This window comes from Triturus cristatus, chromosome 1_2 (assembly GCF_964204655.1).
Source record: "Triturus cristatus chromosome 1_2, aTriCri1.1, whole genome shotgun sequence".
In the NCBI taxonomy this organism is placed as follows: Eukaryota; Metazoa; Chordata; class Amphibia; order Caudata; family Salamandridae; genus Triturus; species Triturus cristatus.
The window spans coordinates 329,730,123-329,753,848 of NC_140580.1; the positions used below are offsets into that span (position 1 = coordinate 329,730,123).

The 23,726-nt window shown below is 44.2% G+C and overlaps 1 protein-coding gene across 1 annotated transcript in view; it reads left to right on the forward strand.

The window, feature by feature from the left end:
• Positions 1 to 23,726, forward strand: part of PSD (pleckstrin and Sec7 domain containing) — an 809,922-nt gene that overhangs the window by 551,794 nt on the left and 234,402 nt on the right. Inside the window, exon 9 of the mRNA XM_085603917.1 lies at positions 12,332 to 12,390. Coding sequence (XP_085460043.1) covers positions 12,332 to 12,390 — 59 coding nt within the window. The remainder of the gene's footprint in view (positions 1 to 12,331; positions 12,391 to 23,726) is intronic.

Below are 23,726 nucleotides of genomic sequence, written 5' to 3' on the forward strand. Positions count from 1 at the left end.
GAGGACAGGAGTATTCATTTTGTCCAGTTTTAACAGGGGTTCAACCGCACCCATGCCTGGTAGCGCAAAATCCAGGATTAAAGGGTTGTGGTCGCTTTCATGCCTGGAAAGCACCACAAAATCCTGAACTCGCTTCCAATCCTTGCATTGGACAAAGATGTAGTCAAGTCGAGCCTCTCTACCATGTGTATTAAAGGTAGATTTCGGCGGGTTATCAGATCTTGTTCGCCCGTTACATGCTCTAATAGAGTGAAGCAGGGCCAAAGAGGTAATTTGTACGGCCAATGGGGTCCAGGATCTTACAGTGGGACCAGCCACACGTGGGATTTCCCAAAGGTCGTCCTCCTCCTGATTAATAGGATCCAATAGACCCTCGAGGGGTTCAAAATGTGACTTAAAGTCACCAGCTACCACTACTACAGTACCCTCAGGAATTTTCGACAACACAATAGAAAGCACTTCAACAGCCCTTGATTTTGCTGATAAACTAACCGGTCTAGAATAGATGTTGATCAGGGCCAGTTGTGTCATAGAGCGCCATTTCAATGTTATGCACTGCACATCATCAGACCCTGTGTCCAAAACAGTAGCAGTGCAGCCCAGATGATTTGCAACCCAGATTGACAGGCCACCGGAAGGTCGGCCCCTACCTCCCCATGTAGCGGGAAGAAAAAAGGAAGAGAAACCCACTCGATGATACTCGACCCTAGCCCATGTCTCCTGTAGATAGCATATATCATGAAGATCTATAAAGGAGCTATTTATTAAGAACTATAAGCAACATAATTTTCTTTGTAAACACCATGTACTGCGACTCTGTGGGTATGGGTGGAGAAACGTGCTCTGTGCGCTCTCATCAGTGACAGAGACATGACGATAGTAGTGATCAAAATGGCATATCTAAAGACAATAACAGCACTGCCTATTACCATTTGCAAATTATATAAAAAGGGTCTGCAGTTAAATTTGAGATCTCAGAAAATAACAGGATCATCATGAGGACTCTAGACATAACCAAGCCCAAAATTCATCTTTTCGGAAACTCTGGGGATAATTGGGTGTCATATCAGAATTCCTAGGTCATGATACCTGTTAAAGGTTGCACACAATCATGAAGATAAGGGATGGTTACATGCGCAAATATCTAAGGGAAAAAGAAGTGCTCAACCTGATGGAGGTGAAAAGCCAGATTTCAGAAACAGGGCCAGGTGTCGAGGCAGCAGCAACCACTAAATACCTTCACACTTGCTCGAAATAGAATTGAACGGATACAAACCAGGCACCGGGCAAGGCACAGTGGCAGCAGCATCCTAGCAGCCGAGTGAACAACAGTGTCACCGCTGGTGGCTTGAGGGTAGAATCAGCTCTAAGCTGAAAGAAACTCAGTCTCATTCCCCTTGTCTCTTAATGATGCGTTGTTGGTACTTGGCCTTAGTAAGTAAGATTTTGAAGGTATGTCCTACCAACCTGGAAAGAGAAATGTGGAGGAAGACTTCTTCAAGCTCTACACAAAAGCTGTCTTCCATCCTTGAGATTTTCCACACTTGCAATGGATCTCTTGGCAGTGAAGAGTAAACCTCAGGTTCTCAAGCTCGAGAACAGTGAACTTATCTCTGGGGGATACATTTCTATTAGACTCATGAGGAAAATTCTGTAATTTTGTATGCCTTTGCTCCTATTACCCGATACATTAGACTCTCAACATTTACAAGAGATTCAGAAAACCCACAGAGGATGCCACTTCCTTTTATCATTCATGTGGCTAATGCATAAAACACTGGTGATGTATGCAAACATTTCTGTTTGCGGTGGAAGCAGGACGTTGTGACAAGCAGGCTCGCCGATTTTTAAAGGTTGGGAGTAAAAGTAAAAACACCCCCAAGAAAACCTACAGTGTGGCTGACAGCGCTTAAAGAAAAGAAGACAGCGTTGTCAAGATTCAGGCTGCCACAAGATATTGCAGGCTCTAACTGGTATCAGGACACCACTTGAAAAGGTGCAGGGAAGGACAGCCTGAACTTAAACATTAGGCGAAAAACCTATTGGCACAGCTAAACAACTGAATACAGGCGGTGCATATCGAAAGACGTACCTGCTTTAAGACACCATTGAACATGTGTCAACGTGACTTTTAAAAAAATTCTATGACTCCACTGACTATGATGCAAGTGGTCTAAAATCACAAAAGTTGAGAGGTGATAAAGTCGTCCTGAACACCCACAGAAGGACTTCAACCCCTACACTTAAAAAAGAAGAACAAAACTTTGGTTTTAAATTTTCGTCCGTCCTGAGGAAGGTGCTACTATTGTAACCTATGCACCGAAACGCGTCGACAGTGGGACTTTTTAAAGTATATGAAATGTATTTGTGTAGTATTTAATTTGCAATTTTGAAAGTACATGATTTGAACTGTGTGTGACTCTGAGATAGATACCGTAATACGGAATTGTTAGATAGCATATATAAGATTGTACCAGAGCACCCAATCAGAGTATATATTGAATGCAATTTTAAAATATGATTTTATTGAATATAAGTGTTTTCCTATGAAAAATAAATTTTGAGAGTAACAAAAAGTATATTCTAGTCTGGAGTAATAATATTTGTCCAGTGTCACAGTCAAAAATCAAAGGTTATTGATCTAAATGTGTAGGCCTCATGGTCACCAACTAAAAGAGTAATACACAGAAAGGAATCTTTTTTGATAAATGCAAACATTTCTGGACGTTGTACATGCCTGATCATAACAAGTGGCAATCTTTCATCAAATATTTAGGCTGTGAAACACTGTGTTGATGGTTTGCACCATCATCCGCCCTTTAGCGATTCAGCTCATTACCGGACTGTCCTGGCTTATGACAATCATAATCATTTGAGCCATTTGTATCTTGCAACATTGGGTTCTTTACCTCGAATATTGCCTACTTGGTAGCTATCTCTTTTGTTCGGAGGTTTAGGAAGCATCCACATTGTCTTCAAAGGAACCTCAAGGACCTTCGCTTGTCTACTACAAAGTCATGATAGTCTCCCTTCTTCTATCTCAAGGCAGAATGTTAGCTTATTCGAGAAATAATTATTCTTGCCTTGCAGCAGAACCTTTACCCTCTCTTTACTGAGGAGGCATTAGACATTCAGCATATTTCCACAGCTATAAACGTAATTTCTGATGCCTACTTGTCTCTGCCGGTTCCTCACCTTTTGAATATCCCTAGGCATCACATTGAATCTGGAAATTTTGCAATAGCTTTTCTGCATCAGTAGGTGGAATTCAGCTCTGGCCAGGCCTGCCAAGTGTCACACATCTCGCGTTACTCTAACGCATTTTAAGTCACTTTACAGCATTACCGCACGTAAACAGATTGTCACGCAAATCAGCTTACTAAAAAGCCGAGTGTATAACCTTTTTTAATGCTTTGTAGAGTCTAATATTTCGTGAGGTTGTAGGCGGCGCACAGCAGTCAATGCGAGTGCTGTTGTGCTTTGCTGGGACCGGGCTGGTTATTGGACTGTCTTTTGTTTGTGTTACGTAGCGCAGGCTGACCTGGCTACCTCCCCCGGCACCAATAGGTCAGTAGTAGTGCACGCGTGCGTGCAGCCATGTGGCCTGCAAACACAACGAAGTTTACTATTGCCAGGCAGTCTGTCAGGGAAGAAGTTCAGCAGGTGCCTCGTGTGGACAGACAGGGACTGAAAGGCTCCAGTCGGTGCAGGCAGGATGTTTTCAATTTCAAATTCCTGCTGCAGCCAGCCTGGGTCACCTAGAATTGCTGCTTCCGGAATTAAAATAAAGGACAAGCAGTGTCCTCCTCGGCACGTGCAGCCTTCCCATGCTGTGTGTGGGGGTGGTGTTCACCGGGGGCTCTGTCCAGTCATGGTGAGAGGAGGTGCATATTCCATGTTTGATTCCTGATCACTTTTTTAGATTAAGTGCCAAAATTTAGAGCTATAATGCAGTGCGTCCCATCACTTGTAAATTCTGCCTAAATAAAGAGACATTTGAGATTAAAATTGTCGATCCTTTATTGTTTTATTATAGCCTGTGCTAAAATGGGATTCTGGTTTAAACAAAGCAGTCGATAAGGGAGATTCTCCTAAAGGATCAGAACATGTATTCCCAGTTAGCGCCATTGCTTCCTGTTACAGGGCCTAAAGGAGCTGTAATTAGCTACGTATAGTTTTTAGAAAATGAGCTCTGGTCGACTGAGATCCGAGCTTGTTCCGGTACGGAAATATAAAAAAGTTGAACAGTAGAAGAAACACAGCATGCATGGGGCTAAATAAGCTGTGAGGCAGTGGAGCATTCTCTCTAATTAATCTGGTCCAAACCGGTAGAGTAATGCTTAACTGTGAACGCACTAGACATTGAAACCGATGTAGAAAATCCTGACCCTGCTCTGAAATAAACAAAACATGCTGTTCCTTCAACGCTAGGTTTAAAAATTCACAATCTACCACTCAAATGGGTGCAATTTCTGATTCCTTCATCTTCATTGCTAGATTGTGCTCCTGAGAATGTGTCACTCATAGTAATTGAATGTCACTCATAATTTCACTGAACTTATGAAAATGTCACACATAGGCAACCTGAAACCTTGGCAGCTATGTCTGTCTGTATGTGATGCCACTAGAGCCGTATAGTGTCATCCTAGCGCCCCAAGGTTATTTCCCTTTTTTAATGCTATTTACGTGCAGCTGGAGCTACTTTCCATGAAGCATTTTCAAGAGAAATCTTATATTTGCAGTGCTAGGCAGGATGTCCGCACTTCGTCACTTAAGTCATCGACGGACCCCTACGACATCTGCTTTTCATGCTCAGGGCCAGAGCAGGACTCTAAGACATGCGATCAGTTTGGCCTCATGCCATCCACAACTATTAATGAGCTGGAGGTGAAGTTATTCATGGCATGCTCGCACAATGATCGCCGGGCTCGGCGTCAGTCTCTCTCCAGGTCAAGATTGAAGGTGCAATTGTCTCCCTTTTTTAAGTCATTGAAAAAGAAAGAATAAGAAGATACACAGGCAAGACTACCCCATACCCAGATGCTGTTGCTACCACAGACATAGGTCTCCTCATTGCGCCCCACTGTCAGCGAAGTCTTCCTCTGAGATGGAGTCGGTAGACATTATTCCGTCTGAAGGGCTGGCTTCTCCTCAGACACCAAGCCTTCTTCTAACAGATCTGAATTTCTCGACACTTGGTGTCAACCTGATGCAGGCCCTTGCCTTCACGAAAGTGATGTTGGCAATATTTCATGGCGCATCAGATCCCTCTGGTGCTCCTTCAGGCTACGTGAATCCGATGGGGCCTCCTACTGGGGTACCGCTGGCAAATACTTCCCTTGCACCATTCGACCCCAGATGTCCCAGAATGCCCAAGGCTCAGTCATTAGCTCCTCCACCATCACCAACGATGAAACCTTTCTGGCTCCAGTTCCTGATCCTGTACTTCAAACCAAGGCCATTCCGATGTACTCAAGGCATCAAGTGCAAGGTTTGTTAGATGAGGCTGTGTACAGGATAACATTCAACCCGAACCCTTGCCCAGGTATGAATACTGGCAAAGGGCGGGAAATATCTTTGGATCGGACTCTGACAACATTCAAATGTCTGTGACTGCCTCACTGCTATCATGACGATCATGAATTACTTGACACTTCAGACCATTAGTGGTCTCAACACCTTCCCAGCGGTAGAGATGGAATGCCCCTCCGGACTAACTTCTGCAGTAGTAGCTTCATTTAATGCAGTCATCAAAACAGCTGCAGAGGTGTTGGAGTTGCTTCTTCCAATAGAAGGAATCAAATCTGATCTTTTAACACAGATCATCCAGCTGGCCTCTGTATCCTTGAAGCTTTTCCTTCTATTTAAGGAGGGAATTACGGAGCTCATCAAGGCACTGTGGGTGAAGCCTACATCCGCACCGTCAGTAAAACAGACAGACAGTTCACCGGTATCAACTGGTTCCTACGACCCACATTTTTGTCTGTTCATCCTTCACCAGAATACCTGGTGGTGCATGGTTTGTCAGGCACCAAGCCAAATCCAGGTCTCTTTCCCTACTGGACCTTCCAACAGGGAATCCCCAAAATTGGAGGCAATGGTAAAGAGAGTTTTCGCTACAAGAAGTTTGGCACCCCCGATCAATTAATGCCTTCTGTTTGCTGACCAGACTCACCCATGCACTGTGGGAGATGGAACAAATAGTAGTGGCAAACCTCCTTACAGACAACACAACCACGATGTGGTATGTGAAGAAGCAGGGTGGCATAGGATCTTGTCTCTATCAATAAGCACTGAGCCTGTAGGCCAAGGCTTCGGTGCATGAGATCTTGCTGGTGTCCAACCTTCTGACAGGCTTCTTGGACGAAAGGACCTTCAACCTGAGGCGGCATCATCTTGCTGACCATGATTGCTGTCTCCAACCAATGGAGCACCCCTCCCTGATAGATCTCTTCACCATATGCAAAAAAGCGCATTACTTACTGTTCTGTGCCCTCCAGTTTCCATTCAGGGAGCCTTATTTAACACTTTTTGATTGACATGTGATTCTCCACTACACTACACAATTCTCCCGATACCCTTGATTCCTCAACTGCAACAGTAGGTTCACTAAGACCAGTCACAAGTCTTTCTGGCCTCCTTTATGTGTTTATTCCCTGACAGGTTAGTTCTGATAATAAGTGCTGCCTCACTTCCAAAGGTACTGACCCACTTCCATGTGGGCTGTCCATTACTTTCTTCAAGTTTTCCCATCCACCCCAACCCCTTGTAGGAGGTGGAGAGGCTGCAAAGGCTGGACTCTCATAGGTCAATCATCTATTCTGTAAACAGGACCAAAGATTTCTGACCTGATGACAAACCTTTTGCCAGATATGTAGAAAGCTAGAAAGGCAAAAACGTCTAGAAAAGTACCCTATCTCAGTGGATCATACACTGTATTAAAATCTGTTATTTTTTTATTCCCTGGCCAAAAAGGAACTCCCAGATGGTAACAGAGCTCATCCTACCACAGCAAAGTCACCTTGTTGGGCATTGTCCAGGTGTGCCGATTGCAGAATTATGCAGATCTGCAATGTGGGTTTCACTTGGAAGTACGAAGAGATGGTAATTTTGCTTGTTCCGTGATCCAGAACTTTATTGTGTGACAATTACTCAGACCCACTACCTGGGAGGACCATTGCTTCTGTATCTTTTCAAAAGTTGTGGAGTCTCCAGTGAGAACATCCATCAGAAGAACACATTATTTATGCTTGGCAATAAGCTTTATGGTGGAAAGTCTAGGTGCAGATTTGTCACTGATTCCACCTATCTCCCAATTCTTAGGAATGGTCAAAGTTGTCACTTTAATACGGGTCGAAATTTTATTGTAACTCTCCATATCCACTGTGGAATTGCTGTCAGCTTTATCTCTAACGCTAGGTGCTTAGAAAATAAAATGGACGCAGATCGGATATCTGGATGCTGAGGTGGATCTATATGGCTCCGGTAATGCCACATCCAGACTGCTAGCTACATTGAAGCAGATCTGAATGCTCCTACCAGTGCAAGAGAGCAGTTGCAATATTTTCGGGTCCACGCTGGTGCCTGTGGATAGTCAAAAGGTCACTGCTGCAAGAATGATGGTTGCCATTATTTCCAAGTGTAGCGAACTAAATGGGGTTTAGACTTATGTGAGATTTCATACTCGTTGCAGGAGAGCAAACGCAGCATCAGCAGCCTTATCATGACCATTAAAACACCAGGATACAGCAAGGAGAACCACACTCATTCTTGTAGAAACTGTTATTCTCTTTTTTAAAACAGTTTTTGTGCATTTTAAGAAAAACACACAGAGGTCAGACATATATACATGTTAAGCCTAGTCAGATAATGAGTTCAGATGTTGCTGCATGCATACTTAGGTCAACATAGTCTCACAATAGTTACACACCGGACATTTGAGTACAATATCATACTCAGTACAAATAGACAGAACCTTCAGTTCCAGAGCAATCTCTCATTCCACCAAGTGTTTCCCTCCAGGAGGTGAGGTCATTCTCTAGTTTTGAATTAGTACAAACAGTAGACTTTTCTTCAGCCAGTAGCCATTCCATAATTCTTTATACAACATGTCATAAGCAGGTTGTCTATCCTGCAAGCAATGAATCACAACCTTCTGACATTGCATGTGCTTGCATTCATGATACAATTCAAAATCAAACTATACTGTGTTTTATACCAAGTCCATTTGCCAGTTAATGTTTGAACAACCTCTAGTACTACTGAATATTTTTATATCATGTGTAGTAGGTCGGGGTTATCAGTTTGTCAACTAAGGCATTCCCAGACAAAGCTCTTGAATAACAGATATAAGTACATAAGTTTCATTGGGAGAAGTCATGCATTAATTGGCCATCTCTTAGTGTATTCCTGTATTTTTCCCATACAGCATTCAGGAGTTGTGTACCACAAATAGTAGAGCTTTGTATGTAGCAGATAGATGGCATCCACCCTGCCACAACGCTGCTATTTCTGTCAGTCTGTTCGATTCTGGGTGTCTGCCAGCCATTTGCCAGGGGGCAGGGCTAATAACCTCTTCAGCCCTGGCTGACTATCCCTGCCATATTTAGATAACTACAGCCGCGACCGTTGCAGGTAAGAGCGGTAGGGCCGGGTGGGGGGTATTTCGACGGACGATGATGAGGGAAAATTAAATAAATAATTAATTTTCCTTCGTCATCAACTGTCGACATTAATAATACCATATGCTATTCAATGGTCTGTTAACACGGGGATTTACACATACTCCTGTGGGGGCCTTCTAATGGTCGACTTTCTCTATCGAACCATTATTAACATGGGTGGTCAGTTAAAATGAAGTAATGGTTGCCGGTTCTTGCATAGTTGAGACATTTTGGCACACAGAGACTTGTTTATTCTGGGGGACTGTTTCCGCATATTAAAGTGTCAGCATTTTCTAAGAACCCTTTTTTTGTTCTTTTAATGCCTGTGTGCAATTTCCAACCTGTTGTAACAGAGGGAGAACATGAACCAAGATTACATTATATAATTGTTTGCTTTGTGTATTGCAAACAGACAACCAAATGCTTCTAGGTGATGTCAAATTAAATATATATTAATTGAATGTCCGGAAATAGATACAGACTTGAAAAATACAATAGTGATGAGCCAAATCCCAAGAATGTTACAATATTTCAAATAGTTAGCTACTTTCATGATTGGGGTATTTTGGCAAAGAATTTCATAGGCTCATTGATTGAATCACAAACATTCTGCTACCAATTGTGGTCTGTTTCAGTGTGAATACCAGCAATGTTGGATCATTCAAAGAACAGAGAAGCAAATAAACACACTCAGCAGCCAATAAGTAATGGTCTCATTTGCAGAAGGCATGATGAGTCAAGCAGAGCATTGTAAACATTATGGGGCCTAGTGACAAACTGCATTTTGTAGTATTTTTAGTAGTACTTCAATAGTGCTACTAAAAGTACTACTCAATGTTTTTCACAAACCTACGAGTGTAAATCCCCACTTCCCAGACTCCTATTTTTTTCTAAAAGGAGATCCTCAACGCATCTATGTTTACAAGCTAGTAGTAAATGTGGGAGGGACCAGAGGGATTGCCTGGAGAAAGTGGCATACTTACTACTAAATGGGCATGGTTTAGGAGAAGTAACAAAGGGTTAGGGAGGGTTTGGGGAGAGACGTACACTCTTCCAGTAGAGAGTAAGCCCATTTCACTGCTAAAGTTACTACAGCCAAAAAAGGGCCCAAAACTGTAGTAAATTACTCCAGCTCAGAGCTGAAGTATGTCAAGGACTATACATGGCCAACCCCTTACTGCAGCACCGTCCCATAGAAAATAACGGAAGTAAGGACTTAAAATAATACTCCTTAGAAAATAATGTTAAAATAAATTAGTTAAAATATAAATAAATATAATTTAGTGTTAAAAGATAAATCTCTCAAAAGAAAACATATTTATTATTTAATTATAAAATATATAACAACCTTTTATGATTATAAATCAATGTAACATTTTTATTAACATAAAATGCAAATACTTTTAATTAATTCTAGACATCACTTTTATTAATTATTAATGCATTTAACCAACATTTAACTCTAGGTAAGATTTTATTTTAATTTAAAGTTAAAAAAATTCAAAGCTCAGAAAATAATAAGAATCTACAGTTTTATTGGGTACAGTTTGTATTTACAATTTGGTAGTCCCCAAACCACGCACTAAAATAAAGGAAAATCCAGACCTTCAATTATTCAGATGACTTTCAACTGATTCTGCCGATCAATGACTCCCCCACCACCATCCTCGAATTCCAGAGAACAATGCTGTTCATCCGCGACTGGATGAACAGCAATCACCTAAAATTAAAACCAGACAAAACAGAAGTGATCCTCACAGGAGGCCCTTCGAACCCCTGGAACTCCCATTTCTGGCCTAAAGAACTGGGACAACCTCCCGCCCCCTCCACAGCCGCCAAAACCTTGGGTGTCATAATCAATAAAGACCTCACCATGATAAACCAAATTGGTGCCGTGATCTCAACAAGCTGCTTTCAACTAAGGAAAATAAGAAAAATCAGTAGGTATCTCACTCAAGAAGCTAAAACACAGGCAGTCCTCGCCATGGTGATATCCCACATTGACTATGCCAACTCTCTCTACCTTGGCATTCCGGCCTACCTCATCCACCGCCTCCAAATGGTTCAAAGCCAGGCGGCCAGACTGATCTTTCAAGAAAACAGGCGCCAACATATCACTCCACTTCTTAAGAGACTACATTGGCTTCCAATACCCCAGAGATGCGCCTTCAAGGTAGGATGCATCTTCTTCAAATCTCTGAACTGCAAAAGCCCAAAATTCATCAATAGTCTGATCAACAGATATACTCCTACCCGTAACCTAGGATCTGCCCACATGCACCTCCTGAGCACCCCATCCTTCAGGCTAAAACGCGCCGGGGGGGTCAAGATTCGTCACCCTAGGACCCAAACTCTGGAAATCTCTACCACTTGAAATCAGATCCTGCACAAATCTCATGAGCTTCCGCATATTGCTAAAAACTTGGCTATTTAAACAGGCATACTAGCAACATCTAGTCTAACACCTTCAGAGCAGCGCCAAGAAACCAACCTGGTGTACGTGCGCTAAACAAATAAAGTTTAACATAACAATAACATAGTCATCATGCAACATATCATTCCCAAATCTTGGTGCATATTGTCTCACCCACCTATCTTGACAACTAGAAGGATACAAGGGTCACCAGCAAATACTTAAAAACGTTCTACATATTAGGGAGGAGTGAGACCAAAGTTGGAGATAATGATAAAGCAGAGGAAGTGACATAACTGAACCCCGGGATATGACACGATTAGTTCTACTGAATGACGATTCAAATGTTTCAATATGCTTGCATGTTATGGAAAAGTAGCTAATAATTTCACTAAGATGCTTTTTTGTGCCGTTTTTATTTCTCCAAACGGGTTAAAAATAGGAAGTGTTTGATGGTACTGGAGTGGATGGGGTACCTCTAACAATATTACTGCAAACAGCGCTGCCAACCATCTCCCATCTCTGGCCGTCAGTTACAGAAACAACTGCTGGTGTGGTCATTCCTCAACCGCTTGCAATAGCCCTACAGTGATCTGGAGTTGAGGGTTAACCATTCTCTCTATTAATTTGGAAAGCAAGAGTTGTTGAATGTTGTACCCACAATTAGGAGGGCCTGTTTGATCCAAGTATGTCTTTTTTTCTAAGATAGTCTTCCACGCTGTCTCACCATTTTCAGTCATCTGGGCATGAGACCACCAAATGTAGGAAAATAGACAACCCACAGAAAGGTTGGTGAAGAAGAGAGAAAGATAACATGATAAATTGTTGCCAGCAAGAGCAGGAGCAAATAATACCAGAGCCAGCCAGAACTGAAGAAGAGGAGAACATGTTTGAATTTATAAATGAAGGAGAAAATAAAGAAATTGTTTAAGCGTCGGTAGCAGAGAGAAGGGGAAATTTACTTTGTCTTATTCTTTCACCTCACCGGTCACAATTTTAATATAGCCTATCTATTCCATGTTGGGATTTGTTGACAGAATTCCCAGTTTGAGAGCATTTAGCTTGAAGCCTTTACATTGTAGTCCCCCAAGCCTTCATTTATTATATTTTCTATTGCTCTGCAATGTTTGTAATCTGCACAAGAATTATGTGGCTGGAAGGGAATGAGAACAGCATTTCCTGGGGTGCATGATTTATTTAGTAATTGACTCGATTTTAGAGGAATGGTCTTTCATGTGCTGACCTTGTCTTTCAGATGGCGTCCATACACTGACATGTGCACTGATGCTGTTGAACACAGACCTTCACGGCCATGTAAGTAGCTATAAATACACAGATATTGCTTCACCTTTATTTGACCTTAAATTTGCAGTTGGTGTATATACTTCATTGATGATGTGAAATTACATTAAGATCAGGAGAAGACATGTGAACCAGTCAGACTTAACCTCCATGTCTTGGACTTGTTAGTAAAAGCAGCCATTCACAATCTGCAAATATGATTATTTTGTTGCACACATTTTAGTCTTGTGGTGGAAATAAAACTCCTCATCCAGAATTGTCGTTAATATAAACAATGTTTCTTCTTTCCAATATGTCTTCTCTATAACGCAGTGATTTAGAAAATCTGCCCGAGGCCATTTGATTGCTGGGTTTTTGTTTGCTTTTACGTTGCAAATTATTCCTTGAAATTTTCTGTGATATTTTTCATGTATTATCAAATCAAGCTTTATTTTAATTGTATAATACATTCAATAAATGCAGTAACACATTAAAATGTAAAAACGTTAAAAACGTAAAAACAAACTATTTTCTCTTATAAAACGTCTTATAAAAGATATATCTAAACAGATGCAACAAAAGCCTAAGTACGTTAATCCATAAGCTAGCCAGATCCTAACGTATGCAATAACTTCCTCCGGTTAAAAACTGCTGATATGTAGGAGGGCATAATACAAGAAAGCAAAGGGATGAACAGTGACTGTAAAAACAGAAACGCTGAGCGTCATTGTGCGAATTTATGGTCACATAAACAAGGTAATACAATTCTCTTCCTCAGGGCTTTGTAAAATTTACAAAATAGTACTGTATGCATTGTGCTCTGGTCAGGCACATTTTTGCATTAATAAGAGGCCTTGACCAATCATTGACAGTCAGCTAGGTAATCAGTCAGTGAAATGTGTTCAACCTGAATCTTGTCAGGAAAAATCTATGTCTAGCATTCTGAACAAAAACTAGATAGGGTTGAATGTCGTAAGTGACCAACATCAATTGGTTATTGAGAACACTCGGTTTTAAGAGCTCAGACGCAAGTCTGACCGTCTCGAGCAGAGAAATGCAAGCCTGTTTAAGGTCTTTTCTGCTAATTTGGAACAGTGTGTCATGAGAGTTAAAGTACTCTATGTGCCCTAAATGAGAGCACAGGTTTTTTTTTTACAAAATTCAACCATGGAATTTGTAGGGAAAGAGGTGAATTAAGGTAGTCTCTAATAATCTCCCGGTTCAAGGTAGTCTCATGTGAAGTCCAAATCTTGTGTCAGAGTAGAAGTGTCTGTATTCTAGCAGCATCTGATAGAAATGGTTCAGAGTGACAGATTACCGAGGGGCAGCTCTGGGGGACTGATGAGAGATTCCTAAAAAAGGAGTTTTCCACCAATTGAAGAGGTTGGCAGTCGCTATACCCCCAAAGCCCCCGCCCCATATAGGGCAGACGACAAGCACTTAATCTTATAAATAACTAGAATTTCCCTGGGTGGTTGTTACTTAATCTAGTCGCATAATTCTGTAGCGCATTAATGGCACTCATGAAATAAGGTTTCCTGGTTGTAGTCCCCCTGGTTCCAAGCCCCCCATCTGTCGAAAACGATGCCCAAATAGGAAAAAGAAGACGTAAAATAGACGTTAGTGTCCCCAATCATAAAATCACAACAGGAGGCAAGTACGCACCCCTGTCTGAGTCCCTGTTCGACACTAAAAAAGTTGGTACATTCCCCATAAGTCTCTAGCGGACCCTGTCTCTGCTCCCCGAGTATAGCTCCCTCAAAAACTGAATAATGGGAGGATCCACCCCAAGCTTAGAAATAATAGACCCCAATTTGTCATGTATTACGCAGTCAAAAGCGCAAGATACATCAATAAAAGCTAAAAACACATTGGCCTATTTGATAAGAGTTTATTTTCCAACTAGCAAATTTAAATTAAGACCCTTTTCTACTGTTCCAAGACCACTGCGGAAGCCAAATTGCAGGTCTGATGATATATAATTGCTTACTGCCTACTCTTTCAGTCTTCCCAAAATAATGTGCCCTGCCACTTTCATAAAGGAATCAAGCAGTGATATTGGGCAATAGCAGGCCGGTGAAGAGTGGTCACCCTTTTTAAAGAAAGGGACTATTAAGTGACTATGTACTCAAGAAACCTACAGAACAGTATGCACCTAACACCTGGGTTAGTAGAGGACCCCAAAGGAGGATCTTAGATTTGAAGAGGTCGGCAGGGATACCATCAGGGCCAGGCGCTTTTCCACCTTTACAGCTCACAAGGGCCCTATTGACGTCCTCGAGGGAGAACATTAGGGTAAAGATTTTTCTTTAGGAATCTGAAGAAGAGGCCTCAATGAAATAGGGTGCTAACCCCCCTCGCTTCATATCGAGATTTGAGTAGATGTTTCTAAAATGAGCCTCCCACTTTGTGTCAGTAATGGCGGCCTCCAACCTAGGGGCGGTGTCCTCTTTTATATGAGGACTATTAGTCACGCGCCAAAAGCCTGCACTATCCTCGTAAAGTTAGTTAGGGAGAGGATATGTTCTAAGGGCTAGAGCGGTTGATCTTGAAACTGTGATTTTTGGCAAATTACTTAATCTGGAATAGTTTACCTGCTTGTCAGGAATGTTGCTTGTATTATACGTAAAGACAAGCACAATTTTGTTTCCAAAATCTATGAATCCATTTTCTACACAGACTAGGTAGCCACAATTTTCAGCAACACCAGCATTCAGCAACATTAGCATTCAGCAGCGTCAACAATAGGACCCTAGGAAACCCTCTGCACTTATTTAGTCATACATTCATTTTTAACCTTCATCTTGTGTCTCTGATCTTACCCTTAACTAATTTGTGATGGCTTGTTCAGAGACATTTGGTCTCCTATTTGTCTGGTGTGGTTTGTTTATTCCTATTGTTGTGGTAATCTAGCTGGTCCTGTATCTGGCTCTTGTGCTCCACGTGTTCCCGTTCCTCATCAATTCTAGCTCCAGATTGGATGTTATCATGAAAGAAATCTCTATGAGTGGGCTGAACTTGTGACTTACCAACTACCCCTGAGAGTATTCGCTCGATCATGCGATCGGTTGTTGCTGCTTGAATACCTAATGTGACTGTGCCTTCATCGTGAATATTAGTTTGGAACCTGTGCTTCATTTCAGTGTTCATTCACAGACTTTACAAATCCTTTTGGAAATCAGATCCACTCCAGATTACATTCCAGGGTTTACTTATCAGCTCCTAGTGCATTATGGTACATTTATACCTTATACCTTACCTGGTAGTCAGAGCTGGAGAGGAGCTTTATAGTGAATCTAAGTGTATTTTGAACTCTGTATTAGCATTCCCAGCATGCCATGTGCTCCGTTGTCTGAATTCCTGTCATATTCTGGAACCAGATTCAATCTTTGTCCCACTCTGGAGTGTTGTTCACGCCACTGGTTGCTTCCTGGAATTTCAGGGCACTCCTAGCAGTCAGCTGGAGGAAGGACTTTAACTGTTCTCACCTGCACTGTGCTGCAGCTACCTCCCACATTTTCTGAGTTTCAATAGCCCTGTGTGGCTGTGAGCCGGGAGGTGTGATTTCAGACTGGTTTCTGCATTCAGAATTGATGCTTCAACTGCTGTTACTGAGAGCGCCTGCTTTCTTCACCAGTTGCCTACACCGCTGAACCTTTGAAGTGCTGAGAGGAGTTCTGTTTCCTGCCACCGCTTTTTGCAGTGTCCTGCATTCCTGCATTCCTTTGGATGCCCTGTGCTTACATGTTTTCATTGCTTCACTGTATCGCCTTCCTTTCTGCCTATCCTTCCTAACATCAGATCCTGATTTCTGTATTTTCTCTGTTGGGAATTTGACCACATATTCTCAGAGCTGATAGCGGTTCATTTTGTGTCCGTGTTCTGATTTACTATTCTGAAGCTGTTCTGAATTCCCGTGTTATTTTACCAACAGGTCATTACTAGTTCCATTGCCTGTTGGGTACATTCTTGAATTCCTTGTTCTGAATCCTAAATTCAGCTTCCCCGTACCAACTGTGCATTACTTATCTCAGTGCCTGTTGGGTACTGCCTGCTCTTGATCCCAGTGTTCTTGTTCTTGATTTCTGAAGCCCTGTTCAGACTTCCGTTTCTTGTATTTTTCATTGTCTTCTATATGTCTTTTCTGTCCTGTATTCTGGTTATTCTTTCCACACTGGTTATCTGTTCCATTCCAAAATGGGTCCATTCTCTATTGTCCATATCCGTTTACAGTGTGACCGTTGGCATGGTCTCCATTCTGGTCAGGTAAGTTGTTTCACCAAGTTCCTTTGGAATCTTACCTGTCTCAGTGTTGTTGTACTCAATTTCAATCCACCATGCACTGAGTCCAACAGTCTCTCTAACAGCAGCCCTGAACTATGGCTTCGCTGTACGACTGTGGTTAGGAGCAATCTGCTAATGTCAATCCTAAAGGGCTTTCCTAAACTTCTAAGAGATCTCTTGTCATATACCAGCACATCCATTACATTGAACATACCTTGTTCTTGTCTGTCTCCTGTCTTTCTCCTTGACCAACCTTACAGCCATCTCCTGTCCTCCTTATTTCTGTGACCCCCAGGCGTCAGACTGGACCTGGAAAACTTTTGTGAGCAGTACCCCTGCGCGCTGGTAGGTGGCGTCATTCGGCTCCGCGTGGCATTATTGGTTGCCTCCGCCCCAGATATAACAGGGGCGATGTCTGAATAGGTGTCACTCGAGCGCACTGACATAAGTTCTTTTCTTTCCCCGCCAGTCAGCGCAGATCCAGAGAGATCTACCCCTGTCACATTTTACCTGCCTTTTTTTACTTTTACTCGATGTTTTTTGAGACTTGTCTCCTGGTGTGGCAGGGATGCCCACTAGGAAGGATGGCTTCAAGCTTCGATTGTCGCGCCATGCACCGCAAGGTCTTGTGGAGCGATCCCTTAAGCTGCTTACCACTCGATGTGTGATTCCGGTCAAGAGGAAGGTCTTGCGATAGGTCGCTGAGCCATCATCTTCTTCACAGTCAAAGTCACCTCACTCAAGTAAGTCTCACAAAAAGAAGAAGAGTAAGAAGTCTTTGAGGTATTCGACTTCACCCCATCCGTCAAAATCATCTGACGAGACGAGGAGGGGTTGTCACTCGTGGCTTGGCTCTGCAGTTGAGCGGGCTTGCTCTCCGCGCCTCCCGGGGTATCCCAGAGCCGGTGCAACCATCGCCCAAATCTGAAAATTTTATGAGGCTATGCACCTCATATTTGGATGGCATGTCCTAGACGGAGCGCCTTTGGGCCCCGCTGGTCCGAGGGGTGCCCCTACTGGTTCACCGCCAGCGGTTCTGCCTTCTGCGTCAGTCCCCTTTAGTCCACAGATGGGTCTGGACTGGTGCGGGTTGTGCCATCTCGACCTTCCCTGAAGCTCCCCCGGGGGCCCTCAAGCGACGCAATCCCCATTCTTATCCCTGACACAGAGCTGAAGGGGTGTGGTCCGACAATGACTCTGGAGCCATTCCCTCTAGACCAGAGCCTGAGCCCTATTTCTATCGGTTAGGACTTGGGCAAGATTGAGAGGGATCACTGAACCCTTAAGAATACCAGCCCCTAGACTTGAATATTGACTGGTGTGAGGAGTTGGCAGACTATACACCTCCACAGATACTGACTTGGTCTCTCCTCCTACCGTGGCAATGGAGGAGGGTGCCTCATTTGCCATGGTGGTGGGGAGGGCTACCGAAGTCCTGGACATTCAGTTACCCCTGTGGCTGTCAAGACTAACCTCTTGACGGAGGTGCTACAGCGGGGAGTCACCCCTTCAGAACCGCTTCTCCCATTTAATGAAGCCCTTACGGACGTCCTGCTCTGGTCCTGGTCCAAGCACCGCACAGAGGCTCCTGTGGACAGAACAATTGCCCGCCACCATTGCCCTGCCCATGGGACCCTTTTTCCTCACCCAACACCCTATCCAGGAGAGTTTGGTTGTCCAAGTATCCACTGCCCAGATTAATCCTGGTGCATTACTGTAGGAAAGATAAATCCTCAAGAAATACGAATGCAAAGAGGCACTCCTCTTGCAGAGAGATTTATTGCATGTTGTCAGTTCCAGGGTCAGTACAATAATGCCTCAACGGCCCAACAATGCATAACTCCCAAAGCTTCCATACATTCAAAATATGCCACAGGGCAAAGAACGAGATCCCACTAGACACAGAGCGAGACAGTCACGAGCTGCGACGAGAGATCACACTTGTGACAGTCGCGCTCCATGCATACGACACACCTTCCCCCCTTGAAAAAAAAGAAATAACAATGTAAATGTATATGTAAATTTCAAAGGAAGGAAGAAAACACATTACTTCATGATAAAATCCTTGAATCTTGCAGAGAGGCGATGATCATGCGTAACTCTGGTGGAAGTAATTTCGTGGTTAGTGAGGGGAGATTTGTGGTTTCTCAGATCATCACTGGACCCGACATCAAGAAACACATTGCTATCGGAATCTTCATGTGTAATTGTTGCACCCTTCAACAGAGATATTCTGTTGAGATTCCAAACACTCCCACCCTCATCTCTGACAGCATTTCTAAAAATGTCAATAACTCTTTTAGGAGCCGACCAAATGGAAGAGCCCTAACTAACTCCCTCTTTTCTTTTTATGCGTATTAAATCACCAATTGCTACTCTTTGTTTACTCACGCTGCCTAATTTTCTCTCCATGACTTTTTTCATTCTCTTTTTGTAAACATCAACTCTGTTCCGAACTAATTCATAATCTACACAAGAAAAATTCTGGTTTTCACCCATGTTTTTTTTAACCACCATGGAGCTAATTTGGTGCTTGGTCTACGTTCTCTCAAGAGTTCAAAAGGACTAACTAAGGTGACAGAATTGGGTGAAGTCCTGTAGGCTAATAGCATAGATTGTAGAGCGTTACACCAATTTAAACCACCCTTAACTGATAACTGAATGGCCTCCTTGACAACACGGTTAAAGCGCTCCACTTGGCCATTGGCCTCAGGATGGAAAACAGATATCTTCTTATGGGTAATACCACAATCCATTTCCTAGCTAACAAACTGAGGTCCATTGTCTATGACAATTTCCTGGGGAATGCCTTCTCTACAAAAAACATCGTCAAGAAATTCTATAACACTTTGTGAAGTAACTTCCTTGACCATCTTGACCTCTGGCCAGTTCGAGTAGAAGTCTATCAAAACAATACCGAAACTCTCATGTTTGGGTAGAACATGAAAAGGACCGATGATGTCTAACCCTAATTTTAACCATGGACCGGGAGGAAAATCCACGAGAAGGGGTTCAGGTCGCATCACAACAGCTGATTTGTCACTGTTTGAACATTTGTCACATGCGCACACGAAATGTTCAATGGACAAATCGATGCCAGGCCACCAAAAAGTTTCTCTGATACATCTCCTGGTGAAGGATATACCCAAATGTCCTTCATGTGCAATTTCCACAATCTTATTTCTTAAAGCAAAAGGGGGCCCAACAATGCATAACTCCCAAAGCTTCCATAAATTCAAAATATGCCACAGGGCAAAGAACGAGATCCCATTAGACACAGAGCGAGACAGTCACGAGCTGCGACGAGAGATCACACTTGGGACAGTCTCGCTCCATGCACACGACAATTACCCTCCCGCCCCACTGGATAGAGAATCCAAAAGCTTGGCACTTTGGGTATTAAAATGTTTACTTCAGCCAGCCTGGCATTGCGGTCTGTGAACACTGTATGCTTTTCGGCCATTACTCCGAATCCCTTTGGGATTTGGTTGTGCAGGTACTGCCTCTGGTCCGGAGGAGGCCTGGGCAATACTCTTTCAAACTATGGCAGATGAGAGAGACGCAACAAAGTTCAAAATCAGATGTGGGCTGGACACGACTGATTCGCTAGTCAGAGTGGTTTCTTCGTCAGTGGCCTTAAGGCACCATCCCTGCCCGAGTACCAATGGCTTTTCAGGGGATGTCCAAACTTTGCTTATGGACATGGCCTTTGATGGCTCTCGTCTCTTCACAGACAAGGTGGACTCTGCGCTGGAGCGCTTCGAGGACAGCAGAGCTATGGCCGGGTCCTTGAGCCTTTCCATGTTCCCCCGTCAACCCCAGTACTCCTTTCGCTCCTTTCGTGGCCACGGAAGGGGTTTCCAGCCGTATCTCTACCAGCCCAGCCACAATGGCCCACAAGCTTCCTAGCCCTTGCATGGCCGAAGACACAGCACCCACTGACTCTGAGGGTCAGGCAACCAGAGGTTGGCCCCAGTCTAACACCCTCTGGCAGCTGCAGCCTATTTAGTTTGTCCTCCGACCACCATGGGCAAGCAGTGGGCAGCAGGATACGTCATCACCTGCTCCACTGAAGTTCAATAACATCAGACCGCTGAGTTCTTCAATTTGTCTTAAGGGGCTACTCCAACCCCTTTGGAACTACCCCTCTACCCATGCCACCCCTTACCACAAGCTCATGGAGGACCATTTCTCCTTATTCACCACTCTCTTGGCCAAGGGAGCCATAGAGAGGGTGCAGGCATCAGAAGTAGGTTGTGGTTACTGTTCTTGCTACTTTCTGGTGCCCAAGAAGGACGGAGGCCTTTGTCCTATCCTAGACCTGCGCCTTCACAATTTCTTCCAGAAAAAGGAGAAATTCAAAATAAGTCCTGACTGCCCTGGACCCGGGAGACTGGAAGATGGTGTTGGACTTGCAGGTTTCTTACTTCCACATGCCCGTTCTGCCATCCCACAAACGTTACCTGTGGTTCACGGTAGGTCACCAGCACTTTGAGTTTGTAGTGCTACCCTTTGGCCTTACCAGTGCCCCTCGGGGACTCACCAAGGTGATGGCAGTGGTTGCAGCTCATCTACGGAGATCATGGGGTGCCAGTCTTCCCCTATTTTGATGACAAGCTGTTAAAGATGGCTCATCCCAGGCAGTCTTTTCCCAACTCCAGACTACGGCGAACCTTCTTCACTCGCTTGGCTTCACAATCAACGTGTCGAAGCCACACCTGACCTCTTCTTAAACACCTCCTTTGATCAGAGCCGTTCTGGACACAGTGCAGTTTTGGGCTTATCCTCCTGAATGTCGAGTTCAGGATATTCAGGCTATGATAGTGATGTTTCACCCTCTATCCTGGGTTTCGGAGAGACTGAGGCTGCTGTGTCTTACGGCCTTCTGCATCCTGTTAGTGACACATGCCCACTGGCATATGCTGTTATGCAGTGGGACCTTAAGTTCCAGTGGGTGCAGCATCAGGGGAATCTCTCCAATGTGGTCCAAATCTCTGAAGTCACTGCAAAAGACCTGCAGTGGTGGTTAATGAACCGCAATTGGGTCAGCTGCAGACCTCTCTCCCTTCCCCTAGCAGATCTGACAGTAGGGACAGATGCATCACCCCTGGGCTGGGGCGGCTATCTGGGACAGGTGGAGATCAGAGGCCTCTGGTCTCCAGCGGAATCCGGATTCCAGATCAACCTGTTGGAGCTCCAGGTGATCCGACTGGCATTAAAAGTCTTTCTACCCTCCATCAAGGGATGGCTAGTGCAGGTGTTCAGACAACACCACCGCTATGTGTTACTGCAACAAACAAGGCGGGTGGGGTCATGGACCCTTTGTCAAGCGGTCCGGCGTCTCTGGACATGGCTGGAATATCAGGGCTTTTCCAAGGTGGATCAATACCTAGCGGGCTCTCTGAATGCCGGAGCAGACAAACTGAAGATGTCTAGTCAATCACGAATGACGTCTCCATCCTGGAGTGGTGCAAGACCTCTTTCAATAGTGAGGAGAGCCTTGTTTAGATCTGCTCGCTACCTCCGAGAACGTGTAATGTCATCAGTTTTGTATGCTTGAGTATCCAAGAAGCTCTCGCTCGGAGACGCTTTTAGTCGTTAGTGGAGCTTAGACATCTTGTATGCCTTTCCACCCACACCTGCCCAGAGTTCTCAAGATCAGTAACGGCCGGGCCCAGGTCATCTTCGTGGCTCCAGGCGGGGCTCAGAGAATTTGGAATCTTGAGATGTTGAGCATGGTCATCGGTCACCCGATCGGGCTTCCCCTACAGGAGGATCTCCTGTAACAGCAGCGGGGGAGGGTATTCTACCCGAACCGGTCTATGCTCTGTCGTCATGCGTGGAGATTGAGCAGCAACAGTTGACAGCTTTCAACCTTCCGCCCAAAGGATCCAATGTTATCTTGACAGCCCAGCCTCCTTCTATCAAGATGGTATACGCCGGCCGTTGGAATATATTTGTGGCATAGTGTTTCCCTTTCCCAGGTTCTTTTGTTTATTCTTACCCTAGCCCAGCAGGGCTTTGCACACCCTTTGAGTCGCTTCACTCTTGTCCTCTCATGCTCCTCACCATCAAGATGGCCTTTCTGGTGGCAATTACTTCTGCTTGGGGGTTCAGTGACCTACAGGCCCTGTCCTCTCAGCCCTCCTGCATCTCCTTTTCCCCGACAAACTGGTTCTATGAAATCGAGCATCCTTCTTGCCGAAGGTAGTCACCCTGTTCCAGCGAGGACAGTCCATCACTTTGCCTGCCTTCTACGCTCCTCCTCATCCCTCTAAGGAAGAGGAGAGACTCCACCAGCTGGACCCAAAAAAAGCGTTATCTATCTCCCTTGACCGCACGAATCCATTCCGGGTAGACCATCAGCTCTTCGTGGGGTATGATGGGGCCAAGAAAGGGAAGGCCGTGCAAAAATGACCATCTCCAGATGGATCGTGCTCTGCATTAAAATCTATTATGCATTGCCAAAAAGCAACCCCCTGAGGGTTTGCATGCTCATTCCGCCATAACCAAGGCTGCGACTACTTCGTTTGCATGCGGAGTTCTGGTCCTTGACATCTGCCAGGCGACAACGTGAGCATCTCTGCACACATTTGCCAAGCACTACTGTCGGGACAGTCAGGTCTGAAGGGATGGGCACTTTGCCCGTTCAGTCCTGCAGGACTTTTAGTGTGAAATTGTTTTGCAAACCCACCTCCGTGAAGGTATTGCTTAGGTATCTATTCTAAAGTAAGGAATCTGCAGCTAAAAGTCTCTATCAGATGAACAAGTTATTTTCCTTTGTTAACACCTTATCGGGGAGAGACTCTCTCTAGCTGCAGATTCCTTACTAATCCACTCATTCCCCCTGGTCTGTGAACAGAATTCTAGAGTCATGGCTGTTGCCCTTTCAGGGCCTTAGTTTTTCCACACCAGTGGTCAGTGTTCTTTGTGGCTCTGTGCTCCTGGCATGGAAAGTCGCGAAAAAAACTGATGGCAGCGCTCGGGTGGTACCTATATAGGCACCTCCCACGTCATTTCTGGCATGGACGCTGCCGAAACTTGGAGCCGAAATTCTCACCTACTGGTGCGCTGGGGCACTGCTC